Source organism: Ctenopharyngodon idella, chromosome 9 (genome assembly GCF_019924925.1).
Source record: "Ctenopharyngodon idella isolate HZGC_01 chromosome 9, HZGC01, whole genome shotgun sequence".
In the NCBI taxonomy this organism is placed as follows: domain Eukaryota; kingdom Metazoa; phylum Chordata; class Actinopteri; order Cypriniformes; family Xenocyprididae; genus Ctenopharyngodon; species Ctenopharyngodon idella.
The window spans coordinates 30,889,223-30,902,976 of NC_067228.1; the positions used below are offsets into that span (position 1 = coordinate 30,889,223).

The 13,754-nt window shown below is 36.0% G+C and overlaps 1 protein-coding gene across 7 annotated transcripts in view; it reads right to left on the reverse strand.

Moving 5' to 3' along the window:
• Positions 1–13,754, reverse strand: part of fmnl2a (formin-like 2a) — a 107,048-nt gene that overhangs the window by 22,561 nt on the left and 70,733 nt on the right. For 4 of the 7 annotated variants that reach the window (XM_051905899.1, XM_051905900.1, XM_051905902.1 and 1 more), the window contains exons 9-16: positions 13,177–13,270; positions 12,350–12,424; positions 10,944–11,054; positions 10,681–10,830; positions 9,223–9,324; positions 7,715–8,048; positions 4,204–4,368; positions 1,757–1,777 (exon numbers count right to left, since the gene is read on the reverse strand). In XM_051905899.1, the coding sequence (XP_051761859.1) occupies positions 1,757–1,777; positions 4,204–4,368; positions 7,715–8,048; positions 9,223–9,324; positions 10,681–10,830; positions 10,944–11,054; positions 12,350–12,424; positions 13,177–13,270 (1,052 nt within the window). The remainder of the gene's footprint in view (positions 1–1,756; positions 1,778–4,203; positions 4,369–7,714; positions 8,049–9,222; positions 9,325–10,680; positions 10,831–10,943; positions 11,055–12,349; positions 12,425–13,176; positions 13,271–13,754) is intronic. The other 3 variants (XM_051905901.1, XM_051905903.1, XM_051905904.1) reach the window with 1 other exon arrangement.

Consider the following 13,754-nt stretch of genomic DNA (forward strand, 5'->3'; position numbering starts at 1 on the left):
AGTGTGGCCAGAGAAAGGAGATAAAGTCACAGTGTGTGTATAACATTCCTGAATTTACGCAACTATCGCTTTATCTGGCGATCAGTCGCCTGTAACGGCATGGCACACTGTTTCAACATGCAAACACAATCAAACACATACTCACACAGTGGACATGGTATTTTTAGTCTTACTGCCTTATGATGTACATACATTCATTTAATTCTCATAAAAAGGAACAATAAAATGTGGTAATTTGACACCAGTTGTTTTAAAGTCATTGCAAAGGCTAAGAAAAGTGAAGTTAGTTTAAAAAAAAAAATGCTTGTGCAGAATTTTTTTTTTTCAAATGTCAATTGCTTGACATGCACATTAAGTATGACTTAAAGTCAGAAATATATTCTACAGAATTGTGTAAAAAATGTGAATGCTGTCCATACTTAAAAGTTTTTGTGTTACCGTGCAGTAACAAGATTCAGTCCTCAAGGGGGTGATAGAATCACATTTAAATGTTTGTAGTGTAGTACCTCTAGGAACTGTTATTAATCAGTAACTAACTATAAATGACAATTTAACTAACCACTGTAGCTAGATTCTCTTCAGAATGTTGTTCTGCCATAACAGTAGAAAAATATTAGAAAATAATAGAAAAACTGACATTGAGATATTTTGTTTTTGACCAGATTCCTTGAAAATAATGAATCATTGTAGATTCTAGAATGCATCTATATAGAAAATAAAAATAATTTAAGTAAAAAAAAATAAATAAATAAGAAAATAAGAAAAAAAAGGTATTGTAATAATTACATTGTACTATAAAATAAAAAATATTTAATAAAAAGTATTAACACATTTATAGTACAACTATAAATTCAGAATATGAATATATAATACTAAAATTCATTCATTTTCAAACATTAACAATTTTTATTTTGGTGGAAAATCCCAGGCAGCCATTAAAGCTTTTTCTTTGTTGGAAACTGGTTTATAATCACTTCTCGTTACAAATCTGGTAAAATGTTAAGTGACCGAAACTTACAGCACTTTCAGAACTTTTAAAATGGCCGGATCGTGTAGACAACCTCTAGTGCACTTCACTGAAACACGCAGTGCATATACTTCTTATCACAGCATTCGTGATGTAATCATTGCAAGTCATATCATGATTTTGACTTTATTTTGATATATATCGTGCAGCCCTACAGAGTACCGAAAAGACTGTAGAAGAACACTTACTCTGTGGAGGCAATGCTGAGAATGCAGTACGTATTTGTGTTGCGTTATGAGTTGTGTTCTAGGTGAAATTGCGCTTCGACTGCTAGAAGTGTCTGTTTTTAGTAGAGTTCTACAGTTTTTAATGACTAATAGATCTGTTGATCTGGAGTTGATGTGAATTGTACTTTTGTTTTCCATGAGGTTGCGGTTCATGGCTTGAGCTCTGGAAACAGGGATTTTGTCCGCTGCGGAGTGTAGAAATAAGAGCTTATATCTCATGGAACATGTGGTCTCATAGGCTGGCATTAGAGTCCTGTTATTTGCTGAACTCTGAAAGTGAGGTCTAAAGAATGTTCCTCTCTGGTTTTTAAACGGTAAGGAAAAGTTCTGCAACACAGTGTCCAATTTCATGCCCAGTTTCAAGAGGAACAACCAGCAATGCAGCTTCAGAGTCGTTGTCAGATCAAGATTACAGAGGAACTGAGTGTGTTGTCTTGCAGACTAAAATACCATGACCACACACAAAAAAGTTTAAGCACACACAACATGACAGCAAACCTACAGTACAGTTTGATGGGTCCCTCTATGGCAGCGCAACAGGTAGAGCAGAAGTAAGCAGAGAGAAAGAGGTGGTTAAGAGCAGACAAAACACAACCTCTGATTCCAAAGATTTGATTGGCATTTTCGTAAAGAGTGCATTTCCACAGAAATTCCCAAAGACCTGCATTGTTTAATAAGGAATGATAAAGATCAAGAGAGAGGTTACACACCAACAAACTGTGGATTAAAGCAAACCTGGGAGACTTTTTTAGTAATTATGCTTCAGTTTTCACAATATAAAATATTGTGAGTTTTGTGACATTGAAGGCTGGAATAATGATGACGAAAACTCAGCCTTGTCATCACAGGAACAAATCACATTTTAAAGCATATTCAAATAGAAAAGATTTTGTTTTAAATTAAAATAATATTTTATAATATAAATGTTTTTACTGTATTTTTTTTTTCAATTAAATAAATGCACCATAAGAGACTTCATTTAAAAAGATTTTAAAAATCTTTCCAACCCTAAACTTTTGAATGGTAGTGTAAATCCTGTAAGTCTTGAGAATTTGTTTATAGTTTTAAACATTGAGGAATCATATTATCCAAAAGTCTTTTATGACAATATGTCTATAACTGTTGTAAACTCACATTATAATAATGAATTCTTACTCAAATTCTCAATAAATTACATGGTGAAAAACAGGGCTTGAAATTAACTTTTCTGCTCACCAGCCACTGTGGCTAGTGGTTTTCCAAAGTTACTAGCCACTCAACATTTTCACTGACCATCGATTTTGACATCGATACCATGGGGAAAAACTGCCATACAGATTTTAGATAATAGATATATTCTCTTATATAGATATATTTATATCATATAGATAATATTTTTAATATTATCTCATAATTTGGCAGCAGGTATATTAGGCTGCTGTCACTTTAAGACCTGATGCATGGATCCATTAAACTGTTACACATACGTTTTCTTTCTCAACTGTTTACGTTCACTTAAAACATAACTGACTGTGTTTTAGGGCTGGGACAATACATAGAATCTCGATTCGCGATACGAAGAATCTGGAGCGATTCTGATATTTTCCGATGTATCGCAATTCTCTCAAATCGATTCTGAGCTTAGTTTCTAAACAGCAGATGGCACTACTATACGTGCTTTAGAAACGCTCATACACTACCTGCTTCCAGTTCCTTTACACAAACCACTTAAACCTAAAAAAATCATTCATAAAGTTTGAAAAAGTTCAAGCGAATTACAAATCGCGCATCATAAAAGCATTCTGAGCCGAGGTGCAAGTATATTTTAACCACTTACTTGACTCAGCCGAATGCACGAGCGCTGTCCAGCAGTCTTTTTCGTGAGCATTTGAAAGTGTGCAGTTAAAAACTAGCCTAGAGCTCCATCTGCTGTTAAAACTAAGCTCAGAATCGATTAGAGAGAGAAAATATCAGGATCGATCCAGATTCATTGTATCAATCGAGAATCGATGTATTGTCCCAGGCCTACTGTGTTTACATGAATACTCTACAAGACTGGCATTTTGACATTATTTTGTGTGTATTTGACATTTAAGGGCAATAAAAAGAACTCAATTTAGTACTGAGAGCACAAAATCTGTGGGAATGAGTAAAATTATGAGCAATACACACAATCCCACACTGAAATTCAAGCCCTGTAACACAAACAATATTCATCCGGAGAAACGAGTGAGTGAGGGGAGGTGGGTTTGTGTGCCAACTCGCTGTCAGAGAGATGAAAGAGAGAGAAAGCCCAGCTGGTATCGTGTATCTGTTCTGTGGAAAATGAGTACTGGAAGTGTTTCAGAATATTTCAATATCGATATGTATACATTGCACTTAGTTTATTATTTCAGAAAACTTTTTAAAAGACTACAATTGAAAAATTTATATATTTAGATATAAAATTCAACCCGCTAAAGTGGCTAGTAGGAGTGACTGCATTACACGCTGTTAAAATCCACCCACATTTGGTGGGTTGGCAGGTGTTAATGTCAAGCCCTGGTGAAAAATACTACCACTGCATGCCAACTAAAGTCAATGTACTAAAATTGAAAGACACTGATCTGATGAAGACTTTAGCTGAATGGAAGTGATTCACTTGAGCATGTTCAGACATTAAACCTTTTACAGGAAACTAAAGAAACAGTTTGAGCTGTGATGATTGTTATCATTCATCTCAGAGAGGAGCCAGTGTGACAGTGGCTCCAGAGACCCGCAGCCATTCTGAACTGATGCATGAACTTCAAACACAAACTAATGCTTACTTCAGCATTCTTAAATGGTTTTGGGCATATCTGGGTCTAAATCACTAAGTTTTTTGTTCATGCGATGTCTCTGCTTTAGTGTGTCATACTTTGAGCATGTGTGTGATACTGGCTGTACATGATTGTTAAGGTTTTGTCTTTAGTGTCGAGCAGGTTTCGTTACCTGCCAGTCCTGAGTTCATGATGACGGTGGGCGATCCACAGCCTGGAAGTGGAGGCGCCATGGGGGGTGGTGGAGGAGGCATAGGGGCAGATATATCCACAGGAAGAGGAGGAGGAGGAGGAGGAGGTGGGGGAGCTGGTGCCGCAGCAGATGGACCGTTTGGTACTTGAAAAGATAAGAGGGAGAAATTATGTTCCATTTTTCTAATGAAAAATTATTTCTGTGAAAATGCTTTCCCTGCTGAAAAATCCAGCATAAACCAGCATGAATTACTTGTTGGTCCAGGCTTGTTTATGCTGGTTAGAGCTGGTATAGTGTTAGTCTAGCCAGTGGACCAGCTAGTGTTGTCAAAAGTATCGACTTCGGTACCAAGTCGGTACTGAAATTTTAAAAATGTGTTGCTTTGAGCGCTGTTGAGTGGATTCGTAAACACCTCTGATTGGCCATTGTGTTCACACTCTCAACAGATGTGTCTGTGATTGGCTACAATGATCAAAGCTTCAAAAATATGTTGTAAATAGACATCAATGACTCTCTTCACCGAGCGCTTACAAAGATACACACGGGAGCGTTTCAAGGCAGGCCCACTGATAGACGCCCGCTTTCTAACACTCCCGCTTTCAAAACACTTTCAAATTCAAACACTTCTGTGTGCTTTCAAATACTCCCGTGCTTTGATTAATGTAGCCAATCACAGACATATATGTTGAGCGCGTGAACACAATGGCCAATCAGAGGTGCTTACAAATCCGCTCAAAGCACTCAAAGCGTCACATTTTTAAAATTTCAGTACTGACTTGGTATTGAAGTCGGTACTTTTGACAACACTAGGACCAGCATAGCCATGCGGTTCTCAAGCAAAACTGGGCTTGTGTAGCTGGTCCACCAGCACTCCCACTTCCCATGCTGGTGGCCAGCAAACCAGAAACCAGCAACCTGTGTACACACAATTAAAACTAAATATTCTTGAGCGCACATGTATATTTGCACTTTGCTTTCAGAGTAATATCCCATTTCAAACTTCTTGCCGCTAAAGATGACACGTTTGGTCTGTGTTTGAGTATTCTTAGTAGGTTTTTCACTGTTTCCTGTTCTATTTTCTCTGTTAGTATTAGGGGCCGTTTACACAATACCATTTTCAACTAAAAACAGAAAACTTTTAATGCATTTTGGCCGTTACGGGGGCATGAAAAACCAAACTTTTGAAAACAGGTTTCAAAGTGCAAGTTTTTGAAAACTATACCATTATTGTCTCCATGTAAACAACAAATACACATATTTGTGAAAACGGTGATGTGCATTTACGTGCTCAGTCTACAGGTGCTGGTCATATAATTAGAATATCATCAAAAAGTTGATTTATTTCACTAATTCCATTCAAAAAGTGAAACTTGTATATTATATTCATTCATTACACACAGACTGATATATTTCAAATGTTTATTTCTTTTAATTTTGATGATTATAACTGACAACTAAGGAAAATCCCAAATTCAGTATCTCAGAAAATTTGAATATTGTGAAAAGGTTCAATATTGAAGACACCTGGTGCCACACTCTAATCAGCTAATTAACTCAAAACACCTGCAAAGGCCTTTAAATGGTCTCTCAGTCTAGTTCTGTAGGCTACACAATCATGGGGAAGACTGCTGACTTGACAGTTGTCCAAAAGACGACCATTGACACCTTGCACAAGGAGGGCAAGACACAAAAGGTCATTGCAAAAGAGGCTAGCTGTTCACAGAGCTCTGTGTCCAAACACATTAATAGAGAGGCGAAGGGAAGGAAAAGATGTGGTAGAAAAAAGTGTACAAGCAATAGGGATAACCGCACCCTGGAGAGGATTGTGAAACAAAATCCATTCAAAAATGTGAGGGAGATTCACAAAGAGTGGACTGCAGCTTGAGTCAGTGCTTCAAGAACCACTACGCACAGATGTATGCAAATCATGGGTTTCAGCTGTCGCATTCCTTGTGTCAAGCCACTCTTGAACAACAGACAGCGTCAGAAGCGTCTCACCTGGGCTAAAGACAAAAATGACTGGACTGCTGCTGAGTGGTCCAAAGTTATGTTCTCTGATGGAAGTAAATTTTGCATTTCCTTTGGAAATCAGGGTCCCAGAGTCTGGAGGAAGAGAGGAGAGGCACACAATCCACGTTGCTTGAGGTCCAGGGTAAAGTTTCCACAGTCAGTGATGGCTTGGGGTGCCATGTCATCTGCTGGTGTTGGTCCACTGTGTTTTCTGAGGTCCAAGGTCAACGCAGCCGTATACCAGGAAGTTTTAGAGCACTTCATGCTTCCCGCTGCTGACCAACTTTATGGAGATGCAGATTTCATTTTCCAACAGGACTTGGCACCTGCACACAGTGCCAAAGCTACCAGTACCTGGTTTAAGGACCATGGTATCCCTGTTCTTAATTGGCCAACAAACTCGCCTGACCTTAACCCCATAGAAAATCTATGGGGTATTGTGAAGAGGAAGATGCGATAAGCCAGACCCAACAATGCAGAAGAGCTGAAGGCCACTATCAGAGCAACCTGGGCTCTTATATCACCTGAGCAGTGCCACAGACTGATCGACTCCATGCCACGCCGCATTGCTGCAGTAATTCAGGCAAAAGGAGCCCCAACTAAGTATTGAGTGCTGTACATGCTCATACTTTTCATGTTCATACTTTTCAGTTGGCCAAGATTTCTAAAAATCCTTTCTTTGTATTGGTCTTAAGTAATATTCTAATTTTCTGAGATACTGAATTTGGGATTTTCCTTAGTTGTCAGTTATAATCATCAAAATGAAAATAAATAAACATTTGAAATATATCAGTCTGTGTGTAATGAATGAATATAATATACAAGTTTCACTTTTTGAATGGAATTAGTGAAATAAATCAACTTTTTGATGATATTCTAATTATATGACCAGCACCTGTATAGTCGCGTAGTTTTTCTTTTTAAAGTGACATCGCCATCTACTGGCTTGACAGCAGAATACAGCATTTTTAATAGTTTTCGCGGATCCATGCGAACTGGGATCGTTTAGACAACGTTGTCACCAAACACCAAAAAAGGCAAAGGAAAAACTTTACAGTTTTTGCCACAATGTTATCACGTTTTAGTACATCCTTTACTTTCCATGGTTATTTCATTGTTTGATTAATGCACTGCACCTGTTTCTCGTTTAGTTCATTGGTTTGTGTTAGTGGATATTGAGCCTGTTTTCTGTTAGTATTTGTTCTGTCATAGTTGCATTTAGCTGGTTGTTTTGTTCGTGTGTTTTGGGTATTTGAGAATATCTTTATATTTTTGAGTTTGTGAATAAATAGAGACTTCTGCAGTTAGATCCTGCTCTTTTATTTTTGCTACAACCATGCTGTACCTGCTGGCTACAAATGTTAAATCTAGAGCTCCTAACATGGTGATACAAGTAGTAGTTCAGAAGTAGATCTGCCTTCCAAAAAGCATACATTTTCAAACGCATGTCCATTATTTAAAATCGAGGGTGGCAACTCACATGACGCCGGCATAGGAGGAGGTGGGGGGGGTGGCGGAGGTTCAGACATGGGCATACCATGTGCCGCCCCATTAGCCACACCTCTTTGACTGACCACTCCCTCACCGGACAGCCCAACTACACCCTCTGACCCTGGTAGATGCCCGTTCCCCTGTGGAGGAGACGTCAGGATGGCTATGTCCCCATCCCCCTTCTTCTGGATCTTGATGGTTCCCTGTTTCTCCAGCTCGTGGATCTTCTTCTCCAGGTTGCACTGCCTCTGAATGGCCTCATCCTTTTCCTTCACCATACGCCGTAGGGTGTGCACCTGAGAGTTGGCGTCTTTATACACCTCCTATGACCACAAAGCAGGAATCAAAGTTAGCACAAACATAATGTAAAAAGCATTTTTATATTTTAAAGCAGGGATTCCCAAGCAGGGTTTTGTGAATTGATGAAAAGTTAATTAAATAAATCAAGTGTAACCTTAAAATAAATAAATGGAGCTGCACAATTAATCAGAATAAAATTGAAATCCTAATATAGCTTAGTGCGATTATCAAATCAAATGCTGCAATTTAATTATGTGTATAGTTTGTTGCTCTGTGTGTTTCAGAGTAAAGCGTGGTGTGATCTAGTGTTTTATAACTTGTTTTTTATTACAATATCACATATTGATTTTTTTATTTTATAGTACGACTGTAATTTACAGTACAATTGTAACAGCACTTCTGTCATCCATTTTGTATAGAGTTAAAAAAAAAATAACAGTTCAAAATGTAATTTGACAAAATAATCGCAATTTCATTTTTTGACAGTCTCGCAGTCGGATCAGCCTGATAAAAAACTAAATAAAATTAAATAAAAAGAATTAAATTAAAACAGAAAATGAAAAAATAAATAAATATTTTATCTGTTTTCTTGCATATCATGCGACAAAAAAAAAAAAAACTGAACGTGAATGTGTCGTTATTTTTAAAAAAATATTAACTAACCAATCTCAGGGGTACTTGATGTAAATATTTTATGTCTAAAGCATTTTTTTTTTCTTAATACTAAAATAATAAAAACAGAAGGATTTAAGGATTTAATTTATTTTTCGTCAACATGAACATTTTTTTTAATGGATGATTAAAAATCACTAGAAAAATTCACTAGAATAAAGCCAGACCTGAATATGAATTTGCACATATACGAAAGGTAATGCTTTAGGTTGCACTTTATTTTAAAGTATGTGCACTTACAGTGTATCTACACAAGAATGTAAAGAGTAATATAAAGTAACTACATGTGATAAGGTTAGTTAGGCTAATTTAATAAAGTTAGTTATTACCCAGTTATTGCACTTTAATTATACATAGTATGTACATGTGGAAAAGGACTGTAAAATAAAGTGTTACCAATGATTCTTTTTCAAATCTATTGGTATTTACTATTATTATCATAACCTTTATTACATTTACTAAATTATTGTTACGCAAATTGCAAGAGAAACTGAAGAGGAAGTGATGCAAGGATTCATCTTTTACCCGAATAGACTCCAGCTCTTTATTTCTTTGCATGAGTTGTTTCTCCAGCTCAACGATTTTCGCCATCGCCTCATTCTCTGTGTCCTGTAACTTCTCTGTCAGCTAAAAAAAAAACAAAAAAAAAACACAAACAAGAATCAACAAGAAATAAGACCCCAGCTACAGAACATAGAGTTATTAAGACAACTGAAGACATAATAAATAAGCCATGACAGAAAGAGGTTTGAGAGATTTGAGTTTTCCAAATTGCTGAGACATGAACATTGTGCTTTAAACAGAACACTAAAAACTTCATGAGTTCAGGCAGAGTTGCATAAATATTTAACTTCAGATTCACATTAATTATCACTTTAGTATTCATACACCTGACATTGACCTTAAAAGATTCTGGCTGCTTTCATTTCATAATATACTGTAGTTTGTTTAGAATGTAGAACTGCAAGGATTAATGGGGCTAGAATTCATACTGTTACCTATTGGAGTAATATGGCCCAAGCTTTAAAAGAATTTTAAATTGAAGATTTGTTAATCTAAGTGATAATTTGCTGCCATGGTTTATTTGTATGTTCCTTTTAATATTCCCTGAAGTATTATTTACTGTACTTATGTTTTTTTTTTAGTGCTGTCAAACGATTAATCACTATTAATCGCATCTAAAATAAAAGTTTGTGTTTACATAATATATGTGTGTACTGTGTATGTTTATTATGTATATATAAATACACACACATGCATGTATATTATCTTTAACAAATATATAAATTTATATATAATATAAATTATATATTGTATAATTACAATATATATATTTTTTTCTTAAAAATATACATATCATTTTTTGTATTTTTGCTGTTATTCTAGCTTTGTAATTTATTTTTATTATTATTTCAAATAAAGTATAAAAATAAAGTATTCATGAATGCTTGTCTACTCTATTGAGAATATATGCACTTATGCAGTACACTATAAAAATCAATGCCGCACTAATGAGGAAATTACCTCAGGTCAGGAAGTCATCCTTTGACCAGCTGGGCCAAATGTCAAAAATGGTCAAAGGTCAAGCCACACGTATGATGGGGTCCTATCATGTTTCATTATCATTAAAGACTTTCTGAACTCTACTTTCTGAAAAGACTTTGAACTCTAATACTGCTTATAATCCAAAAAAATGATCCACCGCACACTTGCTAAAATGCTTAATCATGTTAAACTGCTAATTTATTGTGCAGAGATGTGGTTATCCACATATAATGCTTGCTGTCATTCATAATGACATAATGCAGATTTCATAACATTAACTGAGGCTAGTGCGCAAATATTGGCAATAAGACAAGACAAAGATCACATTGTGCAGCAAAATAAAACTGAAAGCTTAATGGCAATGGCAACTTAAATGATTCTTTTCAGGATTTTATTAGACATTGGTGAAGAGTGTTGTAATGTAAAAATATTACTAACATGAGACATGTTCTCCTCTAGTTCCTCCACTCTCTCCAGCGCTGCGTTCTTGGTCTCTGCATCCTCCAACAGAGCCCCAACATCAAACACGTTATCCAGGTACGCTTGAATCTGCACATGCAGTTTATCGCTCTCGGTGTGCTTCAGTTTCTACTCAGAGAGACAAAGAGAGAGAGGGAGTGAGGGATCCTCTTGCAGCTCACTCAACAGTTACTGATACTGAACATTAGCATCAAAAGAATCATTTCAGCAGGTTTACTTACGTCCAGATATTCGTCCAAGCCCAGCTTTGTGAAGTCGTACTGTAAGTGCACTCTAAAATTCATGTCTTCCACAGAATGAACCACAATGTTAATGAACTGCATACAGGCAACCTGCAAGACAATATACACCATACACAATTTAAACCCACTAAAATTTAAAAAACTGAAAGTGAATTACTGATGAAGAAAACTGGGGTTTAACCAAATAAAATCTGCACACAAAAGAGCATTCACAAAGTTCTACATAACCTTCACATGTTCGTTTATTTAGTGTGTTGGCTTATTACACGCTTATTACACATAGAAAATCTCAACTGCTTGATTGTTTATATCGTTGCAAAATGTAAGGTATATTTTTACTCTTTATATAATGTTGAATATATAAGTTTATCCTACTTTATTTGCATAAATACAGTACATTCACGCAAAGCTATACTGTATATACAATAGCAAATCTCAACATTTTGATTGCTTGTATCAACACAAAATGTAAACTATATTATCGCCCATCTCTAATCTGCTAAATGCGACTATAAGCCATGAAGATATTTAGATATTATTAACAGTAACTTTGAAAATATGTGTAATGTGAAAAGTGCTATATAAATAAAATTGACTTGACTACACAGTTCTCTGAAATACATAATTCTGACTTGTCAATCACTGAATTCAAATGTTTTTATATGAGTTCTGAACTAATAACAGACTTTTGTTCCTACATAGCTGTGTGTCATGTCTCTCATATCACTCTGCACTCTAAACTCTATATACTAAACTCATTTCAACTCAAATCAATACATAATGTGCATTTATTTGGTAAGTAGCTGTAATATGTGGGAAAATGTCCAGTCAGGCATACTTACATAACCATTATCCCTTAAAAGCTTATATGTCGGCCTATTTGACAATGCTTTCAGATACCGTAAGTTGTAGTGCTCCTATCACCATTTAACACATTTTCCCATGGTAAAAATTTAATTAATCAAATTTACCCCTAAATCAAGGCTTTCACTTTCACAAAATATTCAGATTTTAAACCAACTGTGACGAGCAGGGTGGGCGAGAGCCGTGAGGGAACAGCGCTCATTATCACTCGCATCACCGGCCTCGCACCGTTCCCTCACGGCTCTCGCCCGCCCTGCTCGTCACACCAACATAAAGTTATTTTTTTCTATTCACATGTGCAGCTAAAAGGGCTGTAATATTATGATGCCATGTTCTTTAATGCAGATTAATGAAGCTCTTATAAAGGATATGAGTCACTTCTGCAATAATTTTTTTTTTTTTTTTTTTTAACTCACAGTTGAATACTGTCTATCAATGGTACAGTGTTATGTATTTTATAGGATTAACAACCATGATTGCAAATGAATATGTGTATATTTGGATGTTGTTCTAACACATACCATGAAGTCAATGTTATTATCTTCATTCTTGAAATGCTCCATGAGTTTCTCAAACCGTTGATCTTCTGAACACACCTGCAAAGCAATAAAGAAAGAGCTCAGGCAGTAAAATAATGTCCAGAGAAACTGAAAATGAGTGTGATTTTGATGCCAGGATATTTCAAAAACACCTTGATCCAGTAGTTTAATTTATTTCACAAATCATTCCCTTAGGAAATAATATTAGCTTGATCTCTCCTCCCCAAACAAGAGATATGACTAAATTCAGTTAACTAATCAATAACAATGTGTTTAGCGGGTGTCTGTGTAAACCTATTTACTGTACAGGACTGTCAGCCTAAAACGCCACTAAAACTCAACTAGATACAATTATTTGTCTCATATCAATTAAAATAACATTTAATATTCAACAATATTATTGATTTGAATGCATTGACACTATTGGATGAGAACTGAACTGAGCTGGACGATGACGTCACTGTTTTCTGCAGAACTGCTTTATAGACATAATGAACTAATTTAATAATTGGTTATCTTTACAAACGGAACTGAATCATCACTGAACTGACTTCAGCTGAACAATAAAACACTATTTTCTTTTTGAGCTGCTGTACAGCGGAAATTAACTCTGTTTGAATCCTTAAATAATTGTTCTGTTATCACTGTAAAGCTCCTTTGAAACAATCTGTATTATATAAAGCGCTATATAAATAAAGGTGACTTGACTATGATTGGGTGACTTCTGGAACCCAGATTACCTTTTAATCTGTGTTTCTACAATTCTATTATCTGAAGCAGTGTTGAGTCATGTTTTTGTGTTTATGTACCTCTTTAAAGTGATCAAAGGCAGAGAGAATGATCTCATGACCTCCTCGAACCAGACACACGGCAGCCAGCAGCTCCAGCACCAGAGCTTTAGTCCTGCACCAGCAGAGAGCAATATCACACATATTAAAACATTTCTGTCATTACTGCAGTGTATCTCTTAAGCCTTGTTCAGACTGTCAGTCCAAATCCGATTTTTGTGCATATATCTGATTGGAATCATACTTAGTAAGTTTGAACGCCAAAAAAATACATGAAATGCTATTTTTGCAAATCCGTTTCGAGCTACATTCATACAGTATGTGGTTTGAAATCCTATTTTAATCACATTTCTGGACATCCGTTTCAGTCTGACTGCTTTGATTGGATTTTACGTGGTTTATGTGACTTCTCATGCCACATAAAACATAAACGTCAGCCGTTGTTATAGGAAACATGCTGAAAGTTGCTGAAGAAACAAGGTTGTGTTGCTGCAAAGCGCCAGATGAGCAGAAAATGATAATATAACTGAGAATTGTTTTTATACCGGCAGAGATGACATAATAAAGCTGCTCATACCAGCCTCCTACATTTCTGCTGC